Raw genomic sequence first — 26,242 nt, forward strand, 5'->3', positions numbered from 1 at the left:
TTGTCCGGCAGTGCAGGCAGACTGACTGTTTTGTGCAAGTCTCAACCAGTACTGGACGTCTGAGTGTTTGAATTCTGCAAAAGAATGACTTTTATTTTATGTAAACAGTCTTTATTTTCCACTTGGCTATGGCGAAAAGCATGGAGAGGGTGTGAGAGGTGTGTTTGTGTACAGTGTCCAGAGCGAGGCTGAGCTGAGAGTTCAAGCAAGTCATGTGCTTTCACTTCACCCTTAACAGACTGTGGCCATGTTTGTGTGTGTTATTGTGTGTCTGTGTGTGTTTGGACAAAGCTGGCAGGTGTGGACAAGAATCATGGCTCGCTGAAGGATCTGTATTTTCGGGTTGAACTAAATCACAAGGAGCTGTCGCCATATACACAGACACAGTACGGCTGCCCAGTTAATACAATAAACAGTCAAATGTTATTATTAGACCTGCAATGATTAGTCCATCAACACAAAATCTATTGACTAACCAAGGGTTTTTTTTCTATTTGTCGTATGCTCATATAGAATCTGCACTAAGATGCGATGTGATTGTTCTCAAGATGTTATAAAAAGAACAATTATTTTAAAAAAGCCACAATGCCATAAATAATAGGGAGCTAGTGCTGATGGGGTTGGTCGTTTTACGCAAGGCTTTGGGCTGTGTGACATACGAACATTTTTCACAATTTTCTGGCATGAGCATTGAATCAGTGGAGAAAATATCAGACAGAATAAGTGATCAAAGATGTGATTTTTAGCAGTTCAGTTTTTCCTTTATGTTGAGAGTACACACTGAACTGTAGCATCTATTTGAAGCTCTATTTACTGATTATTGACAGTGTATTGTTGGTTTCTAGCACAATATTTTTATTTTTTGCCCCTAAAAAAAAATCAGTGTGTAATTCTGAAAAACAGTCCGGCTTTGAGCAGAGTGAGCGCTAATCTCAGAGCTGCACAATTATAACCGACACAACACACACACACACACCACGCTTCAGATGCATCAGGACAGAGGAGGCAGGATGGAGGGAAACCTGCGCAATTGAGTTAAAGCCTGCAATTTAATTTCGTGTGTGTGTGTGTGTTTTGTCCGTAAATAAGCGTACAGTTTGAGGATGTTCTCCAAAAAGTGTAGAAATTAAATTTGACTTCCTGATACATACACAACTCAACATGCACACAAAACGCACATGATGAAGACCATGTGATGTTTGACCTGCACGTGAAATCGAGCAGCAGACTTGCAGGGATTGTTATTTATTTATTTATTCATTTATCAAGTGAGCAGTTTTCCTATAACCTTGATTACACCCCTAACTTGTTTGTGGACTTCGAAGACGGTACAAAGTCTGTGGAGTTCCAATGTCGAACATCTCGATAGGCAACGCAACCCATCAAAGCTGGATTTCTTTGACTAAACTGAGCTGGGCAGCACAGAAATTACACAAAAAAGGATACTGGCAACTGGTTTTCATAGCAGAGTGATGAGAGTTTGATGTCTGTACCAAAAAGTCATGTTCCTTTAAGTCTGGAGAATATCATTTGTTGACTGGGACATCTATGTAGCACCACGATGTGCCATTTATAGTCTTATGTTGGGACGCATTTGACTTTTTTGAATGTTACACTTGGTAGGAATCTAATTTTGGTAGCATTTTAATTGTTTAAATGTAGTCAGCAAGGAAAATTGCTGAAAATATTATCGTTGCTAGGACGAAAAACTTGTCAGAATGCTCAGTGCAGTCATTTCCGCTTTTCTTCTCTGGTTTTATTCTGTGCTTCCAGTGTTTTGGTGTCTTTTTCGTCATTTTGCATCTTTTTGGCTCCATGCGTTACGTTTGTGGGGTCATTTCTTTATGTTTGTGGCCATAGTGCATCTCCTGGGGTTTATTTTGTGTCGTTTTTTGTGGTAATTTTGGACCTAATTTTTTCTCCATTTGTTGCCTTTGTGGAATCACGTCCGTCTCTTTGTGGTCACACTGCATCTTCTAAGGTTTGTGTTGTGTCTCTGCTGCTTTTTTGCATCTTTTGGGGTGATTTCATGCCTTTTGTGTGGTAATGTTGGATCTTTCTGGCTTCATCTGTTGTCTTTGTGGAATCACGTCTTTCTCTTTATGGACACACAGCATCTTCTAATGTATATGTAGTCTTTGTTTGTGGTTGTTTTGCATCTTTTAGGGTTTATTTTCTGTCCCTGTGATTGTTTCTCATCTTTTGTGGGTCACTTTATACATTTATTGTGGTGATTTTGGATCTTTTCAGCTTCATTTGTTGCCTTTGTGGAATCATGTCCATCTCTTTGTGGTCACACTGCATCTTCTAAGGTTTATTTTGTGTCACTTTGTGGGTGTTCCGAATCTTTTGTGAGTCACTTCATGCCTTTTTTGTGTTAATTTTGAATCTTTTTGGAATAATTTATATCAAATTTTGGCCTTTTGTGTCTCTTTATGGATGTTTCACATGTTTTGGAGATAATTTTGGGTTTTTTTGTTCATTTTTTGCCTTCTTGGAATTGTTTGTCTCACTGGGTTTGTTGTGATCAGTGTATGGTTCTCTGGGTTCATTTTGTGTCCCTGTTCTTAATTTTTTTGTCTTTGTGGTCATTCTGCATCTTTTTTCATGTTTTACCTTTGTGGGGTTATTTCCTTTTGTTTGTGGTCCTAGTACACCTTCTAACATTCATTTAATGTTTCTTTGAGGTTGCTTTCCATCTTTTGGGGGTCACTTTGTCTTTTTTGTGGTTATTTTGCACCTTTATGGAGTAATTTGTCTGACTTTGGTCATCGTGTAATTTTTAAAGTGTTTCACGTGTTTTGTGGATCGTTTTGTTACTTTTTGGGTCATTTTAGACCGTTTTGGAATTGCTTGGTGTCACATTGAGTCAATTTTGGTGCAAGATTGTGTTGACCAGGTATTCTGCTGGAAAACCTTGGATCCTATAATCTTGTGGATGTTACCCGAGCATTGCTGCAGACCACATACACTACTGTTCAAGAGTTTGGGATCACTTAGAAATGTCCTTATTTCTGAAAGAAAAGCATGATTTTTCAATTAAGAGAACATTAAATGAATGATAAATCCAGTCTAGACATTGTTAATGTGGTAAATGACTATTCTAGCTGGAAACAGGTGACTTTTAATGGAGAATATATATATATATATATATATATATATATATATATTATTAATTTTATCTCCATAGGAGTACAGAGGAACATTTCCAGCAACCATCACTCCTGTGTTCTAATGCTACATTGTGTTAGCTAATGGTGTTGAAAGGTAGCCTAGCCGCGCTAGACAACCCAAGGCAACGAATTTAATTCTCTGCCAGGGTGGGTCTAGTTACCCTCCATAAGGCTCGAAGCTGGATTCTCCTAAAACTGGCCGGACCAATCACCATGAAGTGCAGAGTCAGAAGGCAGGCGTAACGAAGTGACGACAGAGGCGCGACGATTCTGACAGAAACAACCGGCGCACAATAAACAGTTATCTTTTGACTCGGCTTTGGCCACAGCCCTTAAAGATTTGAAGCTAAAATTCAACTTGAAAGATAAACAAAGGATGGCATTTAAGTGTTTCATTGAGAAGAAAGACGTATTTGGACTTATGCCGACGGGATATGGCAAATCCTTAATATACCAGTTGGCTCCGCTGGTTGGGAAGCTAATGGGACTTAGCCACAATCAGCCGGTGCTCTCGGAACTCCGTCAGCCTATTCGTTGCGTTGATTGGTTGTATACCTACTCAATTGCTGCAGAGGGATTTGATAGACAACCTTTTAGCCCGCCTCCCTCCCTGTCGAGCTTCCCTACGTCCTTGTGCCGTCAGAAACATGGGTATAGCATGGCTAGGCTAGTTGAAAGGCTCATTGATGATTAGAAAACTGTTGTGCAATTATTGTAGCACATAAATAAAAGTGTGAGTTTTCATGGAAAACATGGAATTGTCTGGGTGACCCCAAACTTTTGAACAGTATTGTACATCCCTTCATGGGAGCTGTATTCCCTGACATCTGACCAAGAGTTTCAGGTGTAAACTCTGCCTCCAAATTTCCAGATCTCTCTCCTATTGAGGATCTTTGGGATGTGCACGGAGAACTGATCTCACAGCTTTCAGGACTTGAAGAATCTGCTGCTAGCCTCTTGGTGCCTGATGCTACAGAACACCTTCAGTTTCTGTTTCATTTCAGAAAGAAAAGGACCTGCACAGTATTCAGCAGGTGGTTTTAATGTGGCTGCACATGTATGTTTTACAGCTCTGGATCCAAGCACCTCTTCCTTCTTCCTCCACCGATAGAGTAAATTGCTGCCGCGTAGCCGTCCTCTGACCTGTAACCTGCAGCATGTACAGCTGTGAGCGCTCAGATAAACAAGGAGGACGAGTAAAACCCAGCTCGTGCATCCGCCATGTGTTTGAGAATCAACGCATGCCAACAAAAATGGTGGACACACACACACACACACACACACACACACACACACACACACACACACACACACACATACACACACGCATCCACGCTGAGGGGCCTTTTCCTTCCTCTGCTGCCTCTATATTTAGTTGACATCTGCACCTGTGAGTCTGATCACGCTCAGTGAGCAGCAGATGAATGGAGGGCTGCGACCTCGGAGGAAGGGAGGTGCTGTGTTTTTTTCTCTGCTCGGTGACGCCATAATCATCATTACCGCTAGCTTATTAGCGACCGTAAAACCTAACTTGGCAGAGTTTTAGGATAATTTTGCATGGAATAATTATTTTTCTCATTTCTTTAGTCATAGGAGATGTTTATTTCAAAGATAAATTACCTTTGGTGGAATTTGACAGCATTTGTTTGAAGGAAAGTCTTGAGTTGTTGGGTAGCTGAGGTTGAGTTTGCACATCAGGCCCATTAGCAGGACACAAAGTCTTCTTTCAAACCTTCCATTACTTCTTTTTCCATGACAGCTATCCTCAGGCTGCATGAATCACGTCATTATAGCACTTGGTCTGTAACCTGCACTTCATCATCCTGCATATAAGTTACACGATTCTCATGGCTCATCCAGCTTCAGCCTTAATTCAGTCTGTAGTATTTATGTGTTTCCTCTTGCAAACCGACAAATAGGGCAGCTGTGGCTCAGGTGGTAGACCTGGGCAGTGGCAATTCAATTCCCCTCCCCTCCACATGTAGAATTGTGAACCTGAAGTCATCGCCATTGGTGCCTGAATGGGTGTGAATGAGAAAGGCATTTTAAAGCCCTTTGAAAACCACTAAGGTAGAAAAACACCAAAAAAGTGCAGACTATTTAAAAATGGGAGACTTCTGTTTTTATGCAAGTTTTTCTATAGTATTCAAACGGAAATTGCAAACTAGACTTCAACTTTTAGAATTTTACACTAATTTTTAGTCCCGTTCCAGATCTAAGATCATAATCGGGGCCACTCAAGGCAATTGTTACTCCACTAAGAAACGTGGCATAATTACGTGATGCTCTACGTTGGTTTTTTTCCGTCTGTCTGTCAGTCTGTTTGCAACATTACTCAAAAATGGATTTAGATGAAATTTTCAGGGAAGGTCAGAAATGACACTAGGTCCAAGTGATTAGATTTTGGCAGTGATGCGGCTTATAGTCTGGATCTTGTTAAAAATTTCTGTGTCATTGTGAGATAGCAGCACGGCATCACTGTAAAAATGACAAGTGAACACTACACCAGCTGCCTGCTGAGGATCACGATTGCAATCCTACTACAAATCCACCATTGTGGACTTTTCAGGACTTAACTTCGGAAATGGTTAAAGGAACAATTGATTAAATTGTGGGGGTGTTTACATGCATATTTAGGTTACGTCATTCAGTATCCATACACAATGTACACATGCCTGTGCTCAGCGCAAGGTCATTTTGTTTGTGGGTACATCTATATTAAATGGCCACATTCTATGTTGCTGTGATTCCTACCACAATTTTAAGATTTCATCCTTTGGAAATGATACGACCGAGCAGCCTTGGCAGAGTGCTGCAATCTCTGAGTGTTTTTCTTGTTTATTGATTGGTGTCATATGGATGGAAAATCAATCCTTTATGTGCACTTTTACACAGGGATCGCAAACTTCAGTGATTTTCGTAATTAATGCAGAGTTATTAATAAAAAACTAATAACTTGACAACATGAACTGAGCACAGGGCTTATTTATCCTGTTTTGATACTGATGTTTTAGTTGATGGACACATGTTGGGATATAGAAAATGCTGTACTAGTTGATTCTGGCTTCATTTTACACGATTGCTGCTGGTTGGAGGTCATTAAGCCTCACGTGATACTTTTTCATGGTGCCCTTTTACTTGCTAAACCCCACAATGCTCTCTGCTTGCCTTATGGAACTGTCAACCTCATCTGAAGTGCTTATTTTCTCGAAACATGGTATCAGATATTGGCAGATATTGAAGATTAAATGACTAGAATTGGATCTGGAGTAAACACAAACACTGCTACTTTTACATTGTGTTATTATTGTCGTCTTAGCCGTTGTCATCGAATGAATCCTTACTGGGAATCCTTCTTACAAACCAGTTTTTTGAAAAACAGGATAACATTAGGCCTCTGTGGAAATAGCACAACCATGGCTAGAATTAGAGAGAACTCAGAAATGTCTTCTGTGCAGTATGACGCAGTAAAAATGCTCTAAATCATTCAAAAAGAAATACAGAAGCTAAATTTCTGTAATTATTCATTTCCCAAAAAGTTAAAAACACTGAAATGAACAAGTGCATGTCCATGTGTGTACTATACATAGGGCTGGGCGATATGACCAAAGTTTTATATCCCGATATAGCTTATTTTATATCCCGATACGATATACATCACAATATAGCATATTTTTGGTAAATTCAATGAATGCTGGTTTGTTAAATTCGATGAAGCTGGTTGTTCGTCGTCTTGTTGTTTAGATTGTTCTTCTGAGTCGAGTCCACCGTTTTCCTCCATAGCTGTTTGTTTTAGCCGTGTGCCAGGGCTTGCCGTAAGGCACGTTGGTGACGTAAAATACTGCCGTAAAGCGTGTTTTGCGACACTGCGATATAAACTATAGGATCTTCACATAAAACGATGGACATTTTCTATTGTCCAGACAATATCTGTCGTCATATCACCCAGCCCTAACTATACATATTTTATGACTTACATTTATACTTACATTATGTGTCCATACTTGTTTCCTGTTTTTTTGTGTAAACACAACCTTTAGTTCAGCTGAAAAGTGCCAGAATTTGTGTCCCATGACTGTTGGTTGCTGCATGATTATGTGAGGAATGCAGATTTGTTTTTTTGCTTTTTACAGAATCTGGTTTGTGCAAATAGTAAATTTTTGGTATATTTATTCTACATGTCAAATTAAAAAAGTTGTTTTGTTTTTAAATAATCACGGTTTTAAGCTTAGATTTGGTCATGAATAGTTCAAGAGTCATCAGAAAGTTGGAAATCTGATGGTTATTTCTGCTTTTACAATTTTCTGTCGAATAAGTGGTATCATTTTGTAATTTTTCTGAGAAGCACCAAAAGATGCACATATTTGTTTTACATCTTATGTAATAAACAATCTTTCAATCAATCAGCTCTCTACTAATCACAGTGACAGCTCTTTCTGTAAAAAAAAATAAAAAATAGTATTATCAAGTCTAAATTTGGCGTGTATGGATGTAGAAACAAACACTTCACTATGCTGTCAGTCCACCTACAGATCTTCTTTCTATATCTGACAGAAGGACAACACCGGCACTTGTTTTGATTGTTACCGGCAAAAAAACAGAACCCAAATTTCCATGGCATTCTGGCAATTTTCTCTTTCATAATTTATTCAGCCGTGGCACCACAGAGCAGCTCCCCCTCCCTCACAGCGATATTCTGCCTCCCTCATCTGTCCATCTGCCACAACGACTTCCTTCCTTCCGTTCCTTCTAGAAAATGCAGATGGATGAGAATAATTATCTCGTTAGGCCTCAAAATGCTCGCTGTGTACCGTCCCACTTCTTAGTGATGGAGATGCGTTTTACCAAACGAAAACGTGCAGCGGATTTTTGCAAAACTAGCTAAATCTAACCCAAAAACAGGAATCAGGGATAGTCTCCTCCTTCCTGCACTTCCATACTCGAACAAACTTTCTCTGTCCTCCCCCTCATCCGTCTCTTCCTCTGCTTTCCATCTCTTACTGTATACATTACTGAACCCACGCCTGTTCGCCTTCGCTGCACCGAGCTTCCTTCTGCTCACAGTGTGTGAACGTGTGAATGTGTGTGTGCTCTGGGGAGGATATCATGGACGTTGTGGGTGGTTCAATCTGCCTGTAGGAACTCCATGAACCCCTCAGCTGATACCCACTCGCTTCCATCAGATATCTTAAATGCACTTCCTAAAACTCCTCTTCGCTTCTCTTTCCTTCCATTCATTCAGACTCCGCTGCACACGTGTTTGTGTGTGAGGTGTATATATGATGTGTGGGTGTGTGACAGGATATGTGTCAACCTCGAGCTCGCAGAAAGTCTCACACCACACTGTTGTTTTTCCCTCCGACTTTCTTTCTTCTGCATGTTGCCACATTACCGCTGTGTTGCAAGTGATACTGCGAGATTTTGGCCAAACAGGAAGTCAGCGTCATACCGTTTCTCGCAGGTTGTCGGGTCGCTCAAGAAGATGTTTTTTTCCGATATGTTGTGGAAAACACTTTCAAAGCCACGTGTAAAATAGATCGCATTTGTAGGGCCTGAAGTTCAGCTACGAACTTGTGCTGTCAGGCTCAGTTTCATTGCATCATCATGAGATCATGCAGAAATGTTAACCCTCTGAACTGAAGCAGTTTCTTGGTGTCTTTTTAGGATTTTTTGAAAGGACAAATGTTAAACTAAATTAACCCTCCTGTTATGCTTCAGGTCAAATTGACTCTTTTTAAAGTTAAAAAAAAAATTAAAAAAATGTTTAAATATGAGACTTCTTCTGCTTGATTTAATAAATGTAATCAAATAAAATGGTAAATTTCACATATTTCCACCCTTAACAGAAGGTGTCTTGTTTCCATTTATCAACTCCATAAAAAGAAAAAAAAATCTAAATGTAAAATACATCTTAAAAAAATGTTATGTACAACTATTGTTTTGACCCATTTTAAAGCTAAAAATTGTTTTAAAAAAAAGAATAAAATTAAAAAAGTGTTTAAAATATTTTTTCCATGTAAAACTTGTTCTGCTTTACTTAAGTGTATTCAAATATAAAATGAAAATTTCACATATTTGAACAGAAGAGGTGTTGTGTTAATTTATTAACTCTATAAAAAGAAAAATAAATCAAAATGTAAAATAAAAATTTAAAATATCAACGTTCTGTACAACTATTGTATTTTATATGTAGGTCTTTCCAATGACCATTAAAAACAGTTTCTAACATGCATTATTGATGAAAAACGAGTGTTTTATTCTCATTTGAACCATGATCTGTGAGAAGTTGCACTAAGTAGTGATTTGTATGGAGTCAGTGATGAGATGTAAACAGTCTTTACTGGGATTCTTTGGTTTCTACCATTTTTGGATAATGAAACATGTCCCTGGTCAAACTGACCCAGAACATCATCACTGATCCTCAGAAACAAACCTAACAGGAGGGTTAAAGCCAGTCACTGTGGCTCAGTCATTGCAAATAATTTCTTTACTGAGTCATATATTCTATTTTCTTTTGACATTTTTTGGCGGAAAATAATAAAAGAAAATATCCATCAGTTTCATAGAGCCCAGGTAGTACCTTCAGATGTCTTGTTTAGTCCAAACTATGGTCCTAAATGCAAATCCTCTGAAGCCCAAGCATTTTCTGGGTGTTTGTTGCTTCACTGTGGGCTCATTTTTCACAGCAATGTAAAGTCCTGCACCTCCATGGAAACAGAACAACCGTAACTAGAAGAAGAGAGAACTCAAACATGTCTTTTGTGCAGTTTGACACAGTTATAATACTCATAAATCATAAAAATAAAGAATGAAAATTGATCTAAAATATATATATATATTGCAAAAAAATTAAAAAGCATGGAATTAACATGTACAATATTTTCCAAGTGCCTATGCATGGTAAAAAATAACAAAACATGACTCTACATACTATCAATGTTTCACGATTTACATTTTAATTTGTTTGCTTCCTTGTCTCCTCTCTGCTCTGCGTAAACACAGCCTGCAGTTCAGCCCAGTTTGACCAAAAAGTCCATGAATTTTTGCCACGTAACTGTCGGTTGCAGCTGAATCACTAATGGCTTCACGGCTGCAGAGAGAAGCGCAAAAGTCTTTGTTTTTTACAGAATTTGATTTGATTAAAATAATTGTTTTTTGGCAATTACTTAAAGGTGACATGTAGAAGTGATGAAATCTGATTTTAAGTTCAGCTTGTGTTACAAATATGTGAATAAAAATTCTGACTGTAGGTATTTTACCATTTACATTTATACACCACCTGCAGTTCAGCTAAAAAGTCCATGAATTTTTGCCACATGACAGTCGGTCATAGCTGAATCTCTAATGGCTTCATGGCTGCACAGAGAAGCACAGAATTTGTTGTTTTTAACAGAATTTGGTCAGATTAAAGCATTTATTTTCTGCAATTATTTAAATGTGACATGTAGAATTGTTGTAGTTTTTCTGACCTCAGATTGTTGTGACTTCACACACTAGATATTTTACTATTTAATTTTTTTACATAGCCTGCAGTGTAGCCAGGTTCAATCAAAAAATCTTTAAATTTGTGTTACATGACTGTTTGTTTGTTGCAGCTGAATCACTTATAAATTGGTTATTTTGCACAGGGGCGTGGAATTTTTAGATTTTCACAGATCTGGTTAAACCCAACGGTTCATTTTTGGCAATTTCTTTTTAAAGAGACACGTGGAATAATGCAATAACTACATGTATTTTACTGTTTACATTCATACACAGCCTGCAGTTAAGCCAAGTTCGATCAAAAAAGTACATGACTGTTTGTTGCAGCTGAATTCCTTATATTTTCATTATTTTGCACAGGAGCGCAAAAGTTTTGGATTTTTTTTTTTTTTTTTTTTTTTTTTACAGAATCTGGTCAAAACAAACAGTTAATTTTTTGCAATTTAATTTTAATGACACATGGAGTAAAGCAATTTGTTTAAACATGATAGATTTAGATCATTTTTTGACAGGGCAGCACATCACAGAAAATTTATCTGAAGACCACCGGAAAGTTGAAAATATGTTTATTTTTTTCTCCGTTTTGACAGTTTCCACCTGTGATAAATGGCGTTGTTTTGGGGATTTTTTTTTTTTTTTAAGATGGCATCTGTGTCAGATCTGCCGGTGGGTTTTGAAGGTCAGAAGGCAAAGAACCAAACCTCACATTTGCATGTCTGCCACATATCTGACTGCGGATTAAATGCAGAGCAGTGCAATGTGCTGCCTGTTTCTATTGATTTGTCCATTTTTTTTTTATTTTTATTTTTTTAAGGATCCGTCTGTTGATAGAACTACAGTGAAGCTGCACAGTGACGGCTACAAGTAGAGCTTTTAGCATTTTCATTACTTGGATTCCTCCGTTTTTGTCATTGACGGACTGCAAGAGGACTTCCCCTGTAATGAATTCAGCAGCAAGTCTTTCCATGCTCGCCTCTGTTCCACCAGATTCATGCAGACAATGTGTCTCTTTCATGCGCCTGTAAATCTGAAACATGATCCCGCCGCTTTCTGCATCTTCTAAGTCAGAGGTTTTCGAACCGTGAGGCCTGGGAGAGTTGAACGAGGGGCTGCAGAGCGAGTCGAGTCATGTGAGGCAAAGCCGCTGCAGGATGTTCATGTATTTTGAAGGCCGGAGCAGCGACTGATTGTGGAAATTTGCTGAGTCATAACTCTCAAAAAAAGTGATCTCATGGAAGAGATGTTGATATTTTTCAGTGCGGGTTTCTAGTTTCCAAAGATTGCGTTGTCTTTAGTGCGTCTGCAACAAACAGCCATAAGGACACTTCTAAATCACAGAAACCTGCAAAACAATCATGCTTACTCAGTTGTTTTTCCAGTCTGTTAAAAGGAACTCAAAAAGGCAGATTTTTGCTCATATTTGTAGCCCTAATCTGCAATATTCTCCTCCCTCTTGTCATTCTCTCTGTGTCTACAGATTGATCTGGAGCCGGAGGGGAAAGTGTACGTTGTAATCGACCTATCGGGATCTTCCAGCGAAGGTGAGAACTTCATGATTTTGTCACATTTAGGTCAGCTGAGGTCTGTGTGCAACATAAAGTCTCTGTTCTCAGTTAGCTGTGGTTTCCCACACACGAGTCGTCGTACAACTGTCATAGAAGCTGTCGACCTAAAGCGACGGTCTCTGTCACTTTATTTCTCTGCATTATGTGCAGACTAAAATTACTGAGCTGTGTCACTACTTTTATATCACACTGCTCATTTTAGCCCAGACTGAACCTGTCATGTTATTCATACTGACTGAACATATGTTGTCTGCACTTCTACACTGTGCATACAGACCATAGAGATTCATTCCCTTTATTTGCTTGTGTTACATTTATACTCACTGGGGCCTTAGTTTTACTACAGTATAAACAAGTAAAACGCCCAGAGAGCGCAGAAATCTTCAAAAATAAAATGACCTTGTGCTGAACACAGGCGTGTGTTATGCATGTGCACGTTATGTATGGATACCGAATCATGTGATCTAAATATGTCGCGGGCAGCAGGAAGTGATGGGACTTGGAAACACTCCCACAATTTGAGCAGTTCTTCCTTGTGTCATTTCCGACAGATAAGTCGGAATCTGTAGTAGGATCTCAATCATGTGATCGTCTGCAGGCAGCTGATGTAGTGTTCACTTGTTGTCATGGTTACAGTTATGCCGTGCTGCTACCTTGCAATGATAGAGAGATCTTTAACAAGTCCATGGATCCAGACTATAAGCTGCATCACTGCCAAAATCTGATCACTTGGTCCTTGTGTCATTTCTGACCTTCCCTGAAAATTTCATCCAAATCCATTTTTGAGTAACGTTACGAACAGAAAAACAGACAAACCAACACTGATCACCACATAACTCTGCTGCGTTCCTTGACGGAGTAATAATACAGCTTGGTGATTGGTACAGGATGTACAGATGTGCTGTCTAAAGGCAGCAGATCAAGGTAGAGTAGAAACTGAGAAACTGGGAATAACTGCAAATTTGGCCATTGAGCCTCAAAACCTGCAATAGGTTCAAAAGGCTCATTGTTTCTTAAGCTAATAATGGCTGAAGTTCCATAAGGAAAATAACAGAATTTTGAAATCATGATATTTACTCAAAATCACTTTGTTTCATTTAAGAAATTGCCAAAAATGAACCATTTACTCAAAGCAGATTGTGTGAAAATGAAACAATTCTCCAACCCTCAGTGCAATCACTAAGCCATGTTCCACTCAGCTGTGACCAGCATGACAAAAATTCCAAGACTTTTTGACTGAACTGCAGGCAGTTTTTACGCAGAGCAGAGAGGAGACGAGGATGGAAACACATTTAAATGACAGTAGTAAAATATCTACAGCATGTGGAGCATCCACTTTTCCAGCTTTGAAAACACCTGTGGGAACGTGGACACTCTGATGTACATTTTACATTTTTTTTGTTGACTAAAAAGCCAGAGGAAAAGATGCACCAGACTAAAAGCCGCATCACTACCAAAATCTAATCACTTGATCCTTGTGTCGTTTCTGACCTTCCCTGAAAATTTCATCCAAAGTCGTTGGTCTATTTTTGAGTGATGTTACGAAACAGCCACAGACAAACAAAGATACATTCTTTGGCGGAGTAATGACAATTTATCAGAAATGTAAAAAACATATATTTTTTTATAACTTTCTGCAACTGTTTTGTTGGGAAAATAATCCACATCTAAGCTCAAAATCAGAATATTTCATCAAAATCACAATATTTCGCATGTGTCCTTTAAAAATTCAGCAAAAACAAACCATTTGTTCTGACAAGATTCTGTGGGAAAAAAAAAAAAATTCATACACTTTTTTGGATGAACTGCAGGCAGTGTTTCCACACAGCAGAGAGGGGTAATTGATGGGCGTGTTGATTCCACTATGAATAATGTTCTCGGCCTGGTCACCTCCATTAGAAAAGTGTCATTCATTGGTTTTTGGTATTTGCTCTGCAAAATTACACTAAAGTTAAATCCTACCTTATGGGTTCCTCTTATTTTTGATGTTTCTACAATCAAAAATGTGAAATCTCACCTCTAAATAGTCATTTATATTGAGTTTTTTGGTTTTCTACACTGCAACATGAAAGATAAAGGTTTAATAAACTTGGATCAAAGTGAAATCTCTTGGATATATCTATTTAAGATATATAAAGTATTGATAATCAAGTCTTGAATGTGGAAACGGCATGTTTTAATATGCAGCAACCATTGAATTTATATTTTATTTGGCTCTGTGCATCAGCAGACAATCACTTGATGTTCAGGAATCCCTTCAGAAAGAGCTTTTGATGTTTTTTTCCCCACCCCATCATACAGTTTATCTGCATCAGTGGCTGTAGTTTTCCCCATGGGGAGTAAATGTGTTGCTCCACTTAAAACGTCATGTCAGACCGCTGAAATGGAGAACCCTCTCATTAGAAAGGATGTAGAAAGAGACGTCTGTGCGCCGAGTCCTCTTTGTAGCATTTTTTGTCTGTAGTCGTGTTCATGTTTCTACAGCAAAGCCTGTAGAATAAAGACAGACGAGTGATAATGATGATGAAAATAAGAGAAGTTTGAAGCCTCTCGTTAACATCCATCAAATGGAGGTTCAAAGGGAAAATAGTGTTCCTAAGATAAAGAACAGATTTAGGTAGAAACCTGCCTGCTAAGCTAATCAGCTACGTTCATATGGATCATTGTTACAGTAAAACTAGTGTTTATTTTGTCATTTATGCCTCATCTAAAGTGTTATTTTAGGCCTTTTGTGAGTGTTTTTACGAGATGGAAACATACGAAATAATGTAACTCTTAATGCTGTATTAGCATTTACTCTCTGAGCTTCAAAATCCACATTTGAAAGATGTGGGTTTTTTTAAATTGCCAAAATGAAACCCTTTGTCAAAGCCAGAAACTGTAAAAACAGAAATAATGGATGGATTTCAAACTTTCTGAGCCTAAGAACAAATCATCTGTGACGTGCTGTTCTGTTGCAATTAGAAGATAAAGATTGTAATATTTCATGAAAATCGCTCAATTCTGAAAATGTCCACAAAGTGAAAGGGTTAATGGAGCTTTTTATTTGTTTGTTTTTTGCAGAAGCAAGAATAAAATACAGAACACACTTTAAGATGATAATAAGAATAGAAGAACTGTTAGTCTCAGATATGCTGATATGTTTTTACTTTTAATGTGTTTTTATTAGAGACAGAGAAAGTGAGAAGTGACACAGTGTAATCAGCAGCATTATAACAGGAGACAGGCATTTCAAGTTTCCTCGAGTGTATTCAGTAGGTATTTAATGATGAGTTTAGTTTTTGACGCTCGACTCAGAGATCACCTCATTATTTATTATAAGCTCTGTTTGAAGGTCTTTAAGCATCACAGAAGTCTTTGTCATGGTGCCTGTCGCAAGCTAAACTCCCACAATGCTCTCTGCCTGTAGTCTGTGTGACACTTCCTCTGGTCTCAACAGTATTGAACAGTCAGCTCCACCTGGTGGAACACCCAGGTACTACAGCTGATCTACAGCTAGATTTATCACTAAAACATGCAAAGAAAAGAAAAGCTTTACATTTTTATGTATCGGGAACATTCGTTGAAAAGCATCAGTGCGTGATATATTGTAATCATCATAGTGTGTATCATCAAGGAAAGTGGTTTGGCGTGTCGACTTGTGGGTCATTCCAGAACTACAAGACATTTTACATCCTGCCCATCGAATTTCAAACAATCCATGTAGAAAATACTTAGCTTGGAAAATCCAAACTGAATCTCCTTGTAATCTCCTATCTCCATGTTAGGAGATACAGGAGAGTCAGTTTGGCATTGTGCGAATTGAATCGCGTTTCCCTCCCGGTACAGTTTGGTACGACCAATCATAGCACGGGAGGCGGGAGTTAATGCTGCGTCATCTTCAGCGCCTGGATTACCCATAAAGATGATGCCGGAGGAGGAGGAGGAGGGGGGCCAAAGCGAATCTTTTTGTGGTCTCTTGGCGTTTTGGATGGTGTTAGTCGTTGCCTCTTTTCACTTGACGTTTCCGACGATGAGGAGGCAGTGGATGGCTCGTTACTTTCAGCTTCTTGCCATTGTTTGTACAGAGGAAAATCCCGTTCCAAACGTATGAGTAAATTTAAGCAACTTTTACACATACGCACCGACTTGGTTTGGCTCCGATTTAAAGTTATTCCGAACACCGCTAATTGTTCAGAAGGAGTCTTTTGTTGCGTAGCCTTTTAAAAAATAAGTGTTGTACTTGAGAGTACCCATGTATTTGCAGATTTTTGTGACAAAAACGGCAGTAATCATTCACCGCGACGCTTTCTCGGCTGCATGCCATTGTTGTTTGGACTACATGGACTTCAAGGTCAATTTGTTTGTGCGTCACATCCGTGTTACGCTGATTGGTTCCTTCTCGTTCAAGCTGCATTCGTTAGCCCCTCCTTTTTGAAATCGTCTCGTATCATCGCAATGCCAGACTGCCTTTATTTGTATTTATATTAATACATAAATAAAGTCAGTCTGGATTTTCCAGGCAAGAAAATACTAAATCATTCAGTTGTTGTTTAAATTTACTTGTCCTGAGACCAAATCTAAAAGAAAAACTAGTTGAAAAGAACGTTTGAAAATATTTTTAAAATACCAAATTAATCTGGAGTTTCCCCTAAAATGTCATTTTTCTCTTGTCCCACCCCCCTGATAAAACAGTTAAAATTACATTTAAATCTCCCTTTTTTGGTATTGTTTTTTTCATTGATGTCTGTTGTGATTGTGGGAACATTTGTTTATTCAACATCATATTTTAAATAATAATTATTATTATGTATGCAACGTGTGTTCCACAACAACCCTGTTAGCATAACCTTTTTAGCTGCCAGAAGAAGAAGAAAACAGTGAATCACACGAAAAGCTGGAATGAACGTCATCAAACAGTTTTCCAAAAGAATGGGGAGAGCAAATTCTTTTTACTTCTTTCTTTACTGTTTTCCATCAGTCAGTTTGTCCTCTTGTTCAGCAGTAACAGCTAGCTAAATATCTAGCTTCTACTGCTGAGAAAAAGATCACATTAGCATGGATTAGCAACCCTGTTACTGTGATTAGAGTAGAGTTAGCAAACTACAAATAAAACATGGAATAAAAATGGTACCATTGATGTGTAAGCTGAGACAGTCAAGCCTTTGATAGTTTATTACCTATTATTGATGAATATGGAGCAGAAAATTGTAAAGGAGAAGGTTTATTTTTCAAAAATGTTGAAGCCCAAATGTCCGCCAATTCTGGAATGTCCTGTATACAGTGAAGCCCAGAGAGGAATCAGCTGTCAGACACTTCCACAGAGAGACAGGAGGTGTTTATACAGGAGAATCTGGCAGAACTTGAGCGCTGTACAGTCGCTTCAGGCTCTGAGAGTTGATGTAATGTCTTGAATTATTTCTACTTCACAGAAAATGAAGCAAATCAGCCTCCAAACGTACATGTCATCAGCACTAATTGCCCTAAACACATGTGCACAGACTTTTCCAAAGTAGCTGGCAGGAGGTTTGTTCCAGGCAGCAGGCTGAGATCAGGATTATGTGGAAGCTGCACCATCTGCTGCGGGACTGAGTTCTTTCTGAAAGTGGCCATATGTTTGGACTCACTGCCATGCTGTGGAAGGAGTTTGGATGGTCAGACACCTCCAGGATGATACCACATGATGGATGAGACTCTAAAAATCTATATAAACGAAGATGATTAACACTAATAAATGGATAATTGAAGTTGGATAGGCCAGATTGTGAAACTACTTGATCTTATAGGCAGACATTTGGATTTTGTTTAACTTGTTTGCTGTTTTTTCAAACTAGCCATCACAACTACTGTAACTATGTACCACCGTTGTTCCATTTTCTGGGCATTTTACTTGCTCCCATCACATATTTCACTGCAATGTAAACTCCTGCACCTCTATGGAAACAGAGCTACCACGAAGAAGGAGGGAGAACTCAGTACAAGTGGTTTGTTTTTAGTGAAAATTAGATGCATAGAATAAAGCAAACTTGCTTAAATATTCCTGACAGAATGGACAATCAGAGGTGATTAATTTGAGGACCGTTGGAAACTTGAATATCCAAGAAATTTATCAGTTTTTACGGCTTATTGCTTTTAAAAATGATGTAGTTTTGTTGATTTTTTTTTTTTCAAAGACAACATGCCATTCGATCTTTGAATCTGAAGTGGTCTGAGATATTCACATTTCAGTTTACTATTGAATGTAAGTCTGTCATATGCTTCCGTCTTTGCCAGTAGTTCAAGTAGGAAAGTGTTTTGAACCCAATTTTCTTGCACATTGTGATGTGATTTTTCATTATATATACATACAAAACACTGAAAAAGCCTAGAACCAACATGTACTACATTTTTCATAGTGCACACAGGTTTTAATAATAGTAGAAAAAAATTATGGCTCAGATTTTTTTTTTTACTGTTTACATGCACATCAGGTGGAAAATCTTTGATTTTGGGGGGGAATTTAGTCACAGGTATCTGGAACTGAATGATATGATATCTTATTTTATGAACAAACAAAAGTCAGACAAAAAACACAAAAAACAAGACAAAAAATTTGACGTAAAATGACAAACAAGACACAAAACGTACAAAAATGAAACAAACAAAAAAGAGACAAAAAATTAGACAAAAAAGTTAGACAACAAAATGGGCAACAAAAGAGACCACAAATGACAAAAGCGAGAAACAAAATGCCAAAAATGTAGACGAACAACATAAGCGAGCAAAATAAAACGCAAATCGACACAAACAATACAAAAAACAATGAATAAAGCATAACTCAAAATGACAAAAACTAGTAACAGAATGACAAGAACATGAGACAAACGACAAATGCCAGACAAAAAACAACAAAAACAAGACCAAATATTACAAAACTGAGACACAAAATGACAAAAGAACAATCTAGTATTTTACTTTATGATCAAAACAACTTGTCATGGTCTAGAAATTATTTTAAATTCATAATTTTACGAATTTACAATTTGCAGTTAATGTCTTCTCTGTAATTTTTACACTTTACTAAGTCGTCCTGAGGACCGGATTGGACCTCTGGACAGCCGGTTTTGACCCACGGGCCGCATGTTTGACACCCCTGCACTATATTGTTTACTAATCATTAATCAGTACAAAATGCTGATTAGAGGACAGTAATTCAGGAAAATGCATGCTGTGTGCATTCACATTTACATAATGTTTAAATTCGGACTCATTTAGTGCTGTCCATCCTGTAAAGTCTCACTGCTTCCAAAATAAACCCTGCAACACTATAGACTAAAACATCAAATCTGTTTCGTGCACTCCAGCAGACGTGAGCGACTTTTCACCTTGGTGAGTGACGATATTACGCCCCAGAGATGATCTTTTTCAGCAGAAATGTCATTGCATCAGTGTGTGTGCGAGCAGCAGATTATATGTTGGAGCGACGTGACGGAGTGGAAACAGAGGTAGGCGGGGAGGGAGTTATCCAGAGGTCAGGGGAGGGCAGCGTGGTGGGTGATAAATTGATTAGTAAAGTGGAGTGTTCACTAATGGACCGGTTACATCATTGAAAGTGAGAAAGAGAGAGAGAGATGAGAACACAGCAGCAGAGAGCTCTCTCATTAGGACTTACTGCTGGAGATTTACTTTTTCCTCTCTTCTATAAATTGATTCATAAATGTTTCTTTGTTGCTTTTTTTCTGTCTGCAGTGACACACTACATGTTTGTGTTGTGTGATCCACTGAAATTGCAGCCATTACTTAAATGTGTTTGCGTAGCAGCGAACACATGGCTGAACTGTCAGGCCTGGAGAGCTGCAATCAACCTATTAGCTTTAATACACACAAGTAAGTGCACACCCGCAACCACACAAAGCCCCACTGTTACAGGTCTGGATGATAAGCTGCTGCCTGTCGCTAAAAGCAGCAGAAATATTTATAGTAGGGCGGCACGTTATTGGAAAGAAAGTGACTTGGTGATACTTAGTTTTTCTGCAGTATACTCTATGTTACAATATGGAAAAAAACTGCCTCGTTAATACAGCCTGGTCAGCGTGGTCCACATGTTCACCACTTTGTCTGTTGTTATACAGTAGGGGCGTCAAAGTCATTTTAGTTCAGGGACCACAATATGAGCCCAGTTTGATCTCAAGTGGGCCGGACCTGTAGCCTAGCCGCACTAGACCCAGGTCTGAAGACACAAGGGTCTAGGAACTCTCAACAGGGAGGGAGGCGGGCTAAAAGGTTGTCTTTCAAATCACTCTGCAGCAGTTGGGTAGGTATACAACCAATCAGCGCAACGAATAGGCTGACGTAGTTCCTAGAGCGCCGGAAATCAGAGGATGCGGTAGTTCGGTGAAGCCTTATTTATACAGTCAATGGGTGAAGCTCAAGTATATTACAGACATGTTAACAGAAAGATTATTCAGAGTTGGTGCTAATGGAGCTCAATGACTGTTGTCATTTTTGTTGTCGACCCTGGCAGAGAATTAAATTCGTTGCCGTGGGTTGTCTAGCGCGGCTAGGCTAGTTGTTTCCGGTTGTTTCTGTCAGAATCGTCGTGCCTCTGTCGTCATTTATTTATGCCCGCCTTCTGACTCTACACTTCATGGTGATTCGTCGGCCAGTTTTAGGAGCATCCAGCCTCGAGGCTTACCGAGGGTAACTAGACCCACCCTGGCAGAGAATTAAATTTGTTGCCGTGGGTTGTCTAGCGCGGCTAGGCTACCGGACCTGTAAAATAACAGCATAATAACCAACGACACAAAACAACACAAGAAAGAGAAAAAAAATTAGACGAAAAGAGTTAAAAAGCAACAACAAAATGGAAAAGAGACAAAAAATTACACAAATGAGACAAACAAGGCCAAAAATGACAAAAGCAAGAAACAGAATGACAAAAACCAGAAATAAAATGACAAAAACATGAAACAAATGAGAAAAGTCAGACAAAAACCAACAAATACAGGACAAAATTTTACAAAAATGAGACTCAAAATGACAAAAGAACAGTGATCAGTCTAGAATTTTACTTTATGATTGTTTTATATACCATTTTGGTAAAGAATAATAATTTGTGTTGTTTGTATTTTTGTCCGTACAAGAATGATTTCATGTCTGGAATCTGTTTATTTTTCACTTCATAACAGATTTTGAACATTTTCATAATAGCCAAAAATGAATATTACACAGACCAGCAATAGAAGAATGTCAACCTCCATTTCCTTGACGTTTTTTCACTATTTTCCTCCAGCTTTTGCTGCTCTCCGTCCCTCCAAGTTTGCATCACCTCTTGTATGATATTATCAGTGACAAAGAGCTTGGGGTAGTAATACAAATATTACAATATCTTTAAAAGTATAAAAGGTAACTTAAAAATTGAAATGAAATCATATCAAAAACCCATTGAGGAATAGCTGAGATATGAAGTGATTAAAAACTTTTCATTACAAAGATAAAACGACCCGGTGAGGCCATTTTTATGCATCTAAGGGTTAAAAGAAATGCTGTTTGCACACAGTTTCAGTTGAAAATCTTCATGAATAAAGTGGATGGTAACACTTATATCGGGGCGCTATGGTCTAGCAGGACAACAAGTTTGTTCCTTTTACTTGCAGCAGCTCTGTTTAGACTAGTGCCTTACGTTTTTCATACAGCTTTCACACACTATGGATATTTACGCTGATTCTAGTCTTGGAAAGCCCATTCTGTAGAACATAATGATCTGGCTGCCTCAGTACTATTCTGCTATAGAGGGAAAAACATGCTCCATAACCTTGTCAAAACTTTAAATTTTCAATGTGATTTTTTTGCTAGCTTAGAGGTCTATTCCTATAGTGGAGTAAATAGTGGAAGGAGAGGAGAAAGCTAACAGAAGCTACCAATGACAGGTTTCTATGTTTGTAATACAAATAGACCACACTAGTCATTGGTCCTGTGCTGATATTGTTGTTTTAATCCCCAGACATAAGATGTAGGCCATAAAATCAGCTATTTTATATGCTATCGGTATATAGCGATGTTTTTCTAGTTGATCCCTGCTTGAGTTAACTCGTGTGTGTCATTAAGGTTGTTAAGCATCACAGGAGACGATGTCATGGTGCCCCTTTACTAGCTAAACCCCCACAATACTCTCTGTAACTGCCTGCCTCTTCTGGTCGCTAAAATAAGAGGCTCCACCTGCTGGCACAAATAGGTACTACAGCTGATCTACAGTACTTGAAGTGTTTAATCTCAAGGACAATGGTATCAGATATTGGCAGATACTAAATACTAAATAATTCCAATCTGATGAGGGCACAAACACAAATGAATCGAGATATCCCCAGCCTAACACATCAATACAACATGCCAACCAGCCCTCATTTTAGAGCCATTTGTAAACTACCCGCCTGGACCCTTAAAACACTGATTTTGTAGCTGCAAAGTGGATTGACAAACTCACCAGTTAAGGGGATTTTATGATATTTCTATGTCAAATGACAACTCAGGGAGAAAAGTTAGGAGAAAGTCTTGGTCTCGAACACTCAAGGTACGTGTCCACAGGATCCGTCAATATCATGCATCCCATTCATTATCTATGTGAAACGCTCCAGTGCGTCTCCCTGGAGCAGCCCGCAGCCCATTTGCATAAAGCCAGTTCTGTCCTGGGCTGCCCCCTTGATCCTGTGGAGGTGGTGGGAGACAGGAGGATGATGACAAAGCTGTTGTCTATCATGGAGGACACCTCCCACCCCCTGCAGGAAACAGTAAGATCACTGGGCAGCTCCTTCAGTGACAGACTGCTTCACTCGCGGAGTCTAAAGGAGAGATGCCGCAGGTCCTTCCTTCCTGCTGCAGTCAGACTTTACAATCAAGCCTGCTCCCAGTAGTTTCCGTTCACCCATTTACAAACTGTGCAATAAAAGATGTAAATACTGATGCTGTACAATTACATAAAAATCTGCTGTAAATAAGTGTTCTATTTGCTGCTGTACAATGTAAGTTTCCCCGCTGTGGGATTAATAAAGGTTTAATCTATCTATCCATCTATCTATCCATCGTAGACTTGCCTTCTACTTATGCAAATTCAGTGCTGTGAGCAGAGGTCTGATCCATCGCAAAGCTTTCGTCAAATGTCTAAACTCGTCGTCGTTAAACTAAAATGATTACAGATCCAGCTACTTATTTCTCACCTCAAGTGCTTTCAGAAATACTTTTCGTTGAAATGTTTTCTTAATAAAAGAGAATGTTTATGACCGAGCAGCCACGTTGGTCCGCTCAAGTGCTGTCATTTTTAGATGCAGCGCGTTTCCATGCGAGGAAAACAGATCCTGTGGACACGTACCACCAGTCATGTATGTTGGTTGCTGGGCAGTCAACTGTTTAGTTTCACGCTGCCAATCACAGTCACAGAGAGAGTCTTCTTCCTGAATGGGGCGGGGACTGCAGCATCTCAGCTACATGTAAAGCCACAGACTCTGAAACAGCCTGTTTAGAGCGAAATGAACCATTGTATTCAACATACTGAGCGGATACACTTTAATGGTGACATGTAAGAGTTTCATTGATTTGCTGAGAAGTGGTAAGATACTAAACCTTGATGTCCTGTTTTGTGGTGATGTGTGTCAGTACAGGTAAAGGTGTGCCTTGCTTGTGATGTCACTGTTGCTAGAGTGTGGATGCCGAGTTTTTTACATCTTCAGATTTTGGAGTTGAAATGAGGACATCAGACAGGAGCCCTCCGTCTATCTCAGATACCCCCCCGTCCCCGAACCCTCCCCATTATAAGACGCTAAGTCTAACACGGTTGCTAGGCAGCAGCCGTCAGTTGCTAGGCGATGGTGATGGCGTATGGCAAAGGGACTGAAAGAGTAAGACTGAGGACAGGCAGAACATGACAGGGAGGAAGGAATGTACAATGAGTCCTTGAGGCTGAGGGAGTGATGCAGCTAAAAATGTAACTTTATTCTGGTTGGTGTTGCTTGAGGCATCGCTGTGCTGAGAGTTTGTCTTTTTAGGAGAATGTGGTGAAACTAGTCTGTCCGTTAGACTGCATTTTTTGACTGAAGTGTTCTTGCAGGATGTGAGACGTTGAAGCCTGAATTTAAAGACAGATGGTGTTTGGTGTCCTTGTGCCACAGATGTTGATGAAACTGAGATCTCTTAATGCTTTTTGCACCTGATGCCCAGTCACGGTCGGCCATATTTCAAATACAAATCCATTAAATTTGATAAGTGTATTGCTTTTTCTCTAAATGTCCTCAGTGATGGGATAATTAAAGCTGCCTGCAAAATATGCTGAATGTCAAACTAAATACATATTGAAGCCAGCGTACAGAGGCGGAAACGTACTTGGAGTATAACAAGAGTAAAACATCCGGTCAGTTAAAATAGGCAGAAACATACTGTTAGCCAATAGAAAGAGGATAAAACATACCAAGAACCAGCGTGTCAAGGTTGAATATAAAGAGACAGAAAATAACTGGAAGCCAGTGTAAAGAGGATGAAAGAATAATGAACATGAATATGGGCAACCAACTAACAATAGTACATCAAAGTGTACAAAATGTCATTTGGTCTCCAGCAGGTGGCACTATCACTGTGAGTGGATATTATATTATGCATGTCAAAAGGACAGGACTGATCATTCATGTAAAGTTTGAAGCAGATTGCAGCACGTACTGGAGATTTAAACAGCACTTCTTGTTTCATGATGAAGCATCAAAGGTGACTGGACCACTATAGCCGCGTCCTTTGACTGATGAGTACCATTTTGCCAAGTTTTCATCCTTAAGGCGTGTCATATATACTCTACAAATCTGAGGTCTTTTGGAGTTACCCTTGTGAAGAGTTAACCACTGAAAATGAACAAAAACACCAAAAAGCTGGCATTTAATTCAAAAGGGCAGACTTCCTGTTGGCTTTAGGGCATGGGTCTACGAGACGTAGCGTGTTAGTTTAGTTCAAGAAGACTGGGGTTATATAAGGACAAATTCTGAGAGATCACAGGACGTTAAAAGTAGTGATGGCCGCTTTTAACTCAATGTAAAAATGCGCCTCTATTGAAACAGCATAGTCATGGATAGAAGTAAAAAAAAAAAAAAAGAACAGCTCCAAAATGTTTTTTGTGCAATAAAACAAATTTCTAATATCACAAGTTTCTTGGATGTTTTTTATGGAATTTCCTGCAGTTCAGCTGAAATGTTCTCATGTTGATCTCAGTCATTTGTGGCTTCTCGGTTATATTTTTGTAGAATCTGGTTAGAGGAAACGTGTTTTTGTGTGTTTTTTTTTTTTTATGAGACATGTAGAATGAAGTGTTTTTGATGGAATTTCGCCATCTCAAACCAGAGCATCACAGATAAATAGTTCAGCAGTTGTCAGTTTTTACATTATCTGGCTCTGAAATAATTGTGACTTTTTTCTTTTTTGTTGTGTCAAAGCTAGAAGATGGTCTGGCTGAACTTTATCATCATTCTGCTGGAAAGAGTAAATGGCTCAGGATTGTTTGTATTGCTCTAAACCAATCACAATCGACATGGACGGAGCTAAACACAGGATGCAGAGACAGTGTCCCTGCAAAAAAAAAGATAAAGAACTTTCTTGCATGGAACATTTGCATTCAGGGAGATGTGCATTGTTTTCGTTCTTGCCCATACAGTTTTTTCTATGATCAAAATTTTCCTCAGAATTTGCCATTTTCAGGAAGTTGTTGTTGTTGTTGTTTCCTGTTGCAAAGCAGATGTTGAAAACATGAACACACAAGATGGCAGAAGGGGAGGTGAAAGCGTTGTGAAAAATGCTGCAGAAATGGCAGACTGATACCTAAAATCTGCATCTGTTGAGTCAAACTACGCAAAGAGAGACGATGCAGGTGTCCGACCGCTCATTAAAGCATCAAAATGAACCATCTGACTCAGCATTTTGAAGTAAACTCTTTCTCGGATAATTTTCTGCTATTTATACTACAACATGCACATAGACTGTCTCTCGTTCTCACTGTATTTCTTTCTTTACATTACAGTACAGTGAACCCTCTCTGCC

The 26,242-nt window shown here is 38.9% G+C and overlaps 1 protein-coding gene across 1 annotated transcript in view; it reads left to right on the forward strand.

Moving 5' to 3' along the window:
- The window catches only part of LOC110957547 (protein kinase C epsilon type-like), a 128,992-nt gene that overhangs the window by 35,592 nt on the left and 67,158 nt on the right, over positions 1-26,242 (forward strand). Inside the window, exon 2 of the mRNA XM_022203605.2 lies at positions 12,133-12,196. Coding sequence (XP_022059297.1) covers positions 12,133-12,196 — 64 coding nt within the window. The remainder of the gene's footprint in view (positions 1-12,132; positions 12,197-26,242) is intronic.

This window comes from Acanthochromis polyacanthus, chromosome 15 (genome assembly GCF_021347895.1).
Source record: "Acanthochromis polyacanthus isolate Apoly-LR-REF ecotype Palm Island chromosome 15, KAUST_Apoly_ChrSc, whole genome shotgun sequence".
NCBI classification, from domain to species: Eukaryota; Metazoa; Chordata; class Actinopteri; family Pomacentridae; genus Acanthochromis; species Acanthochromis polyacanthus.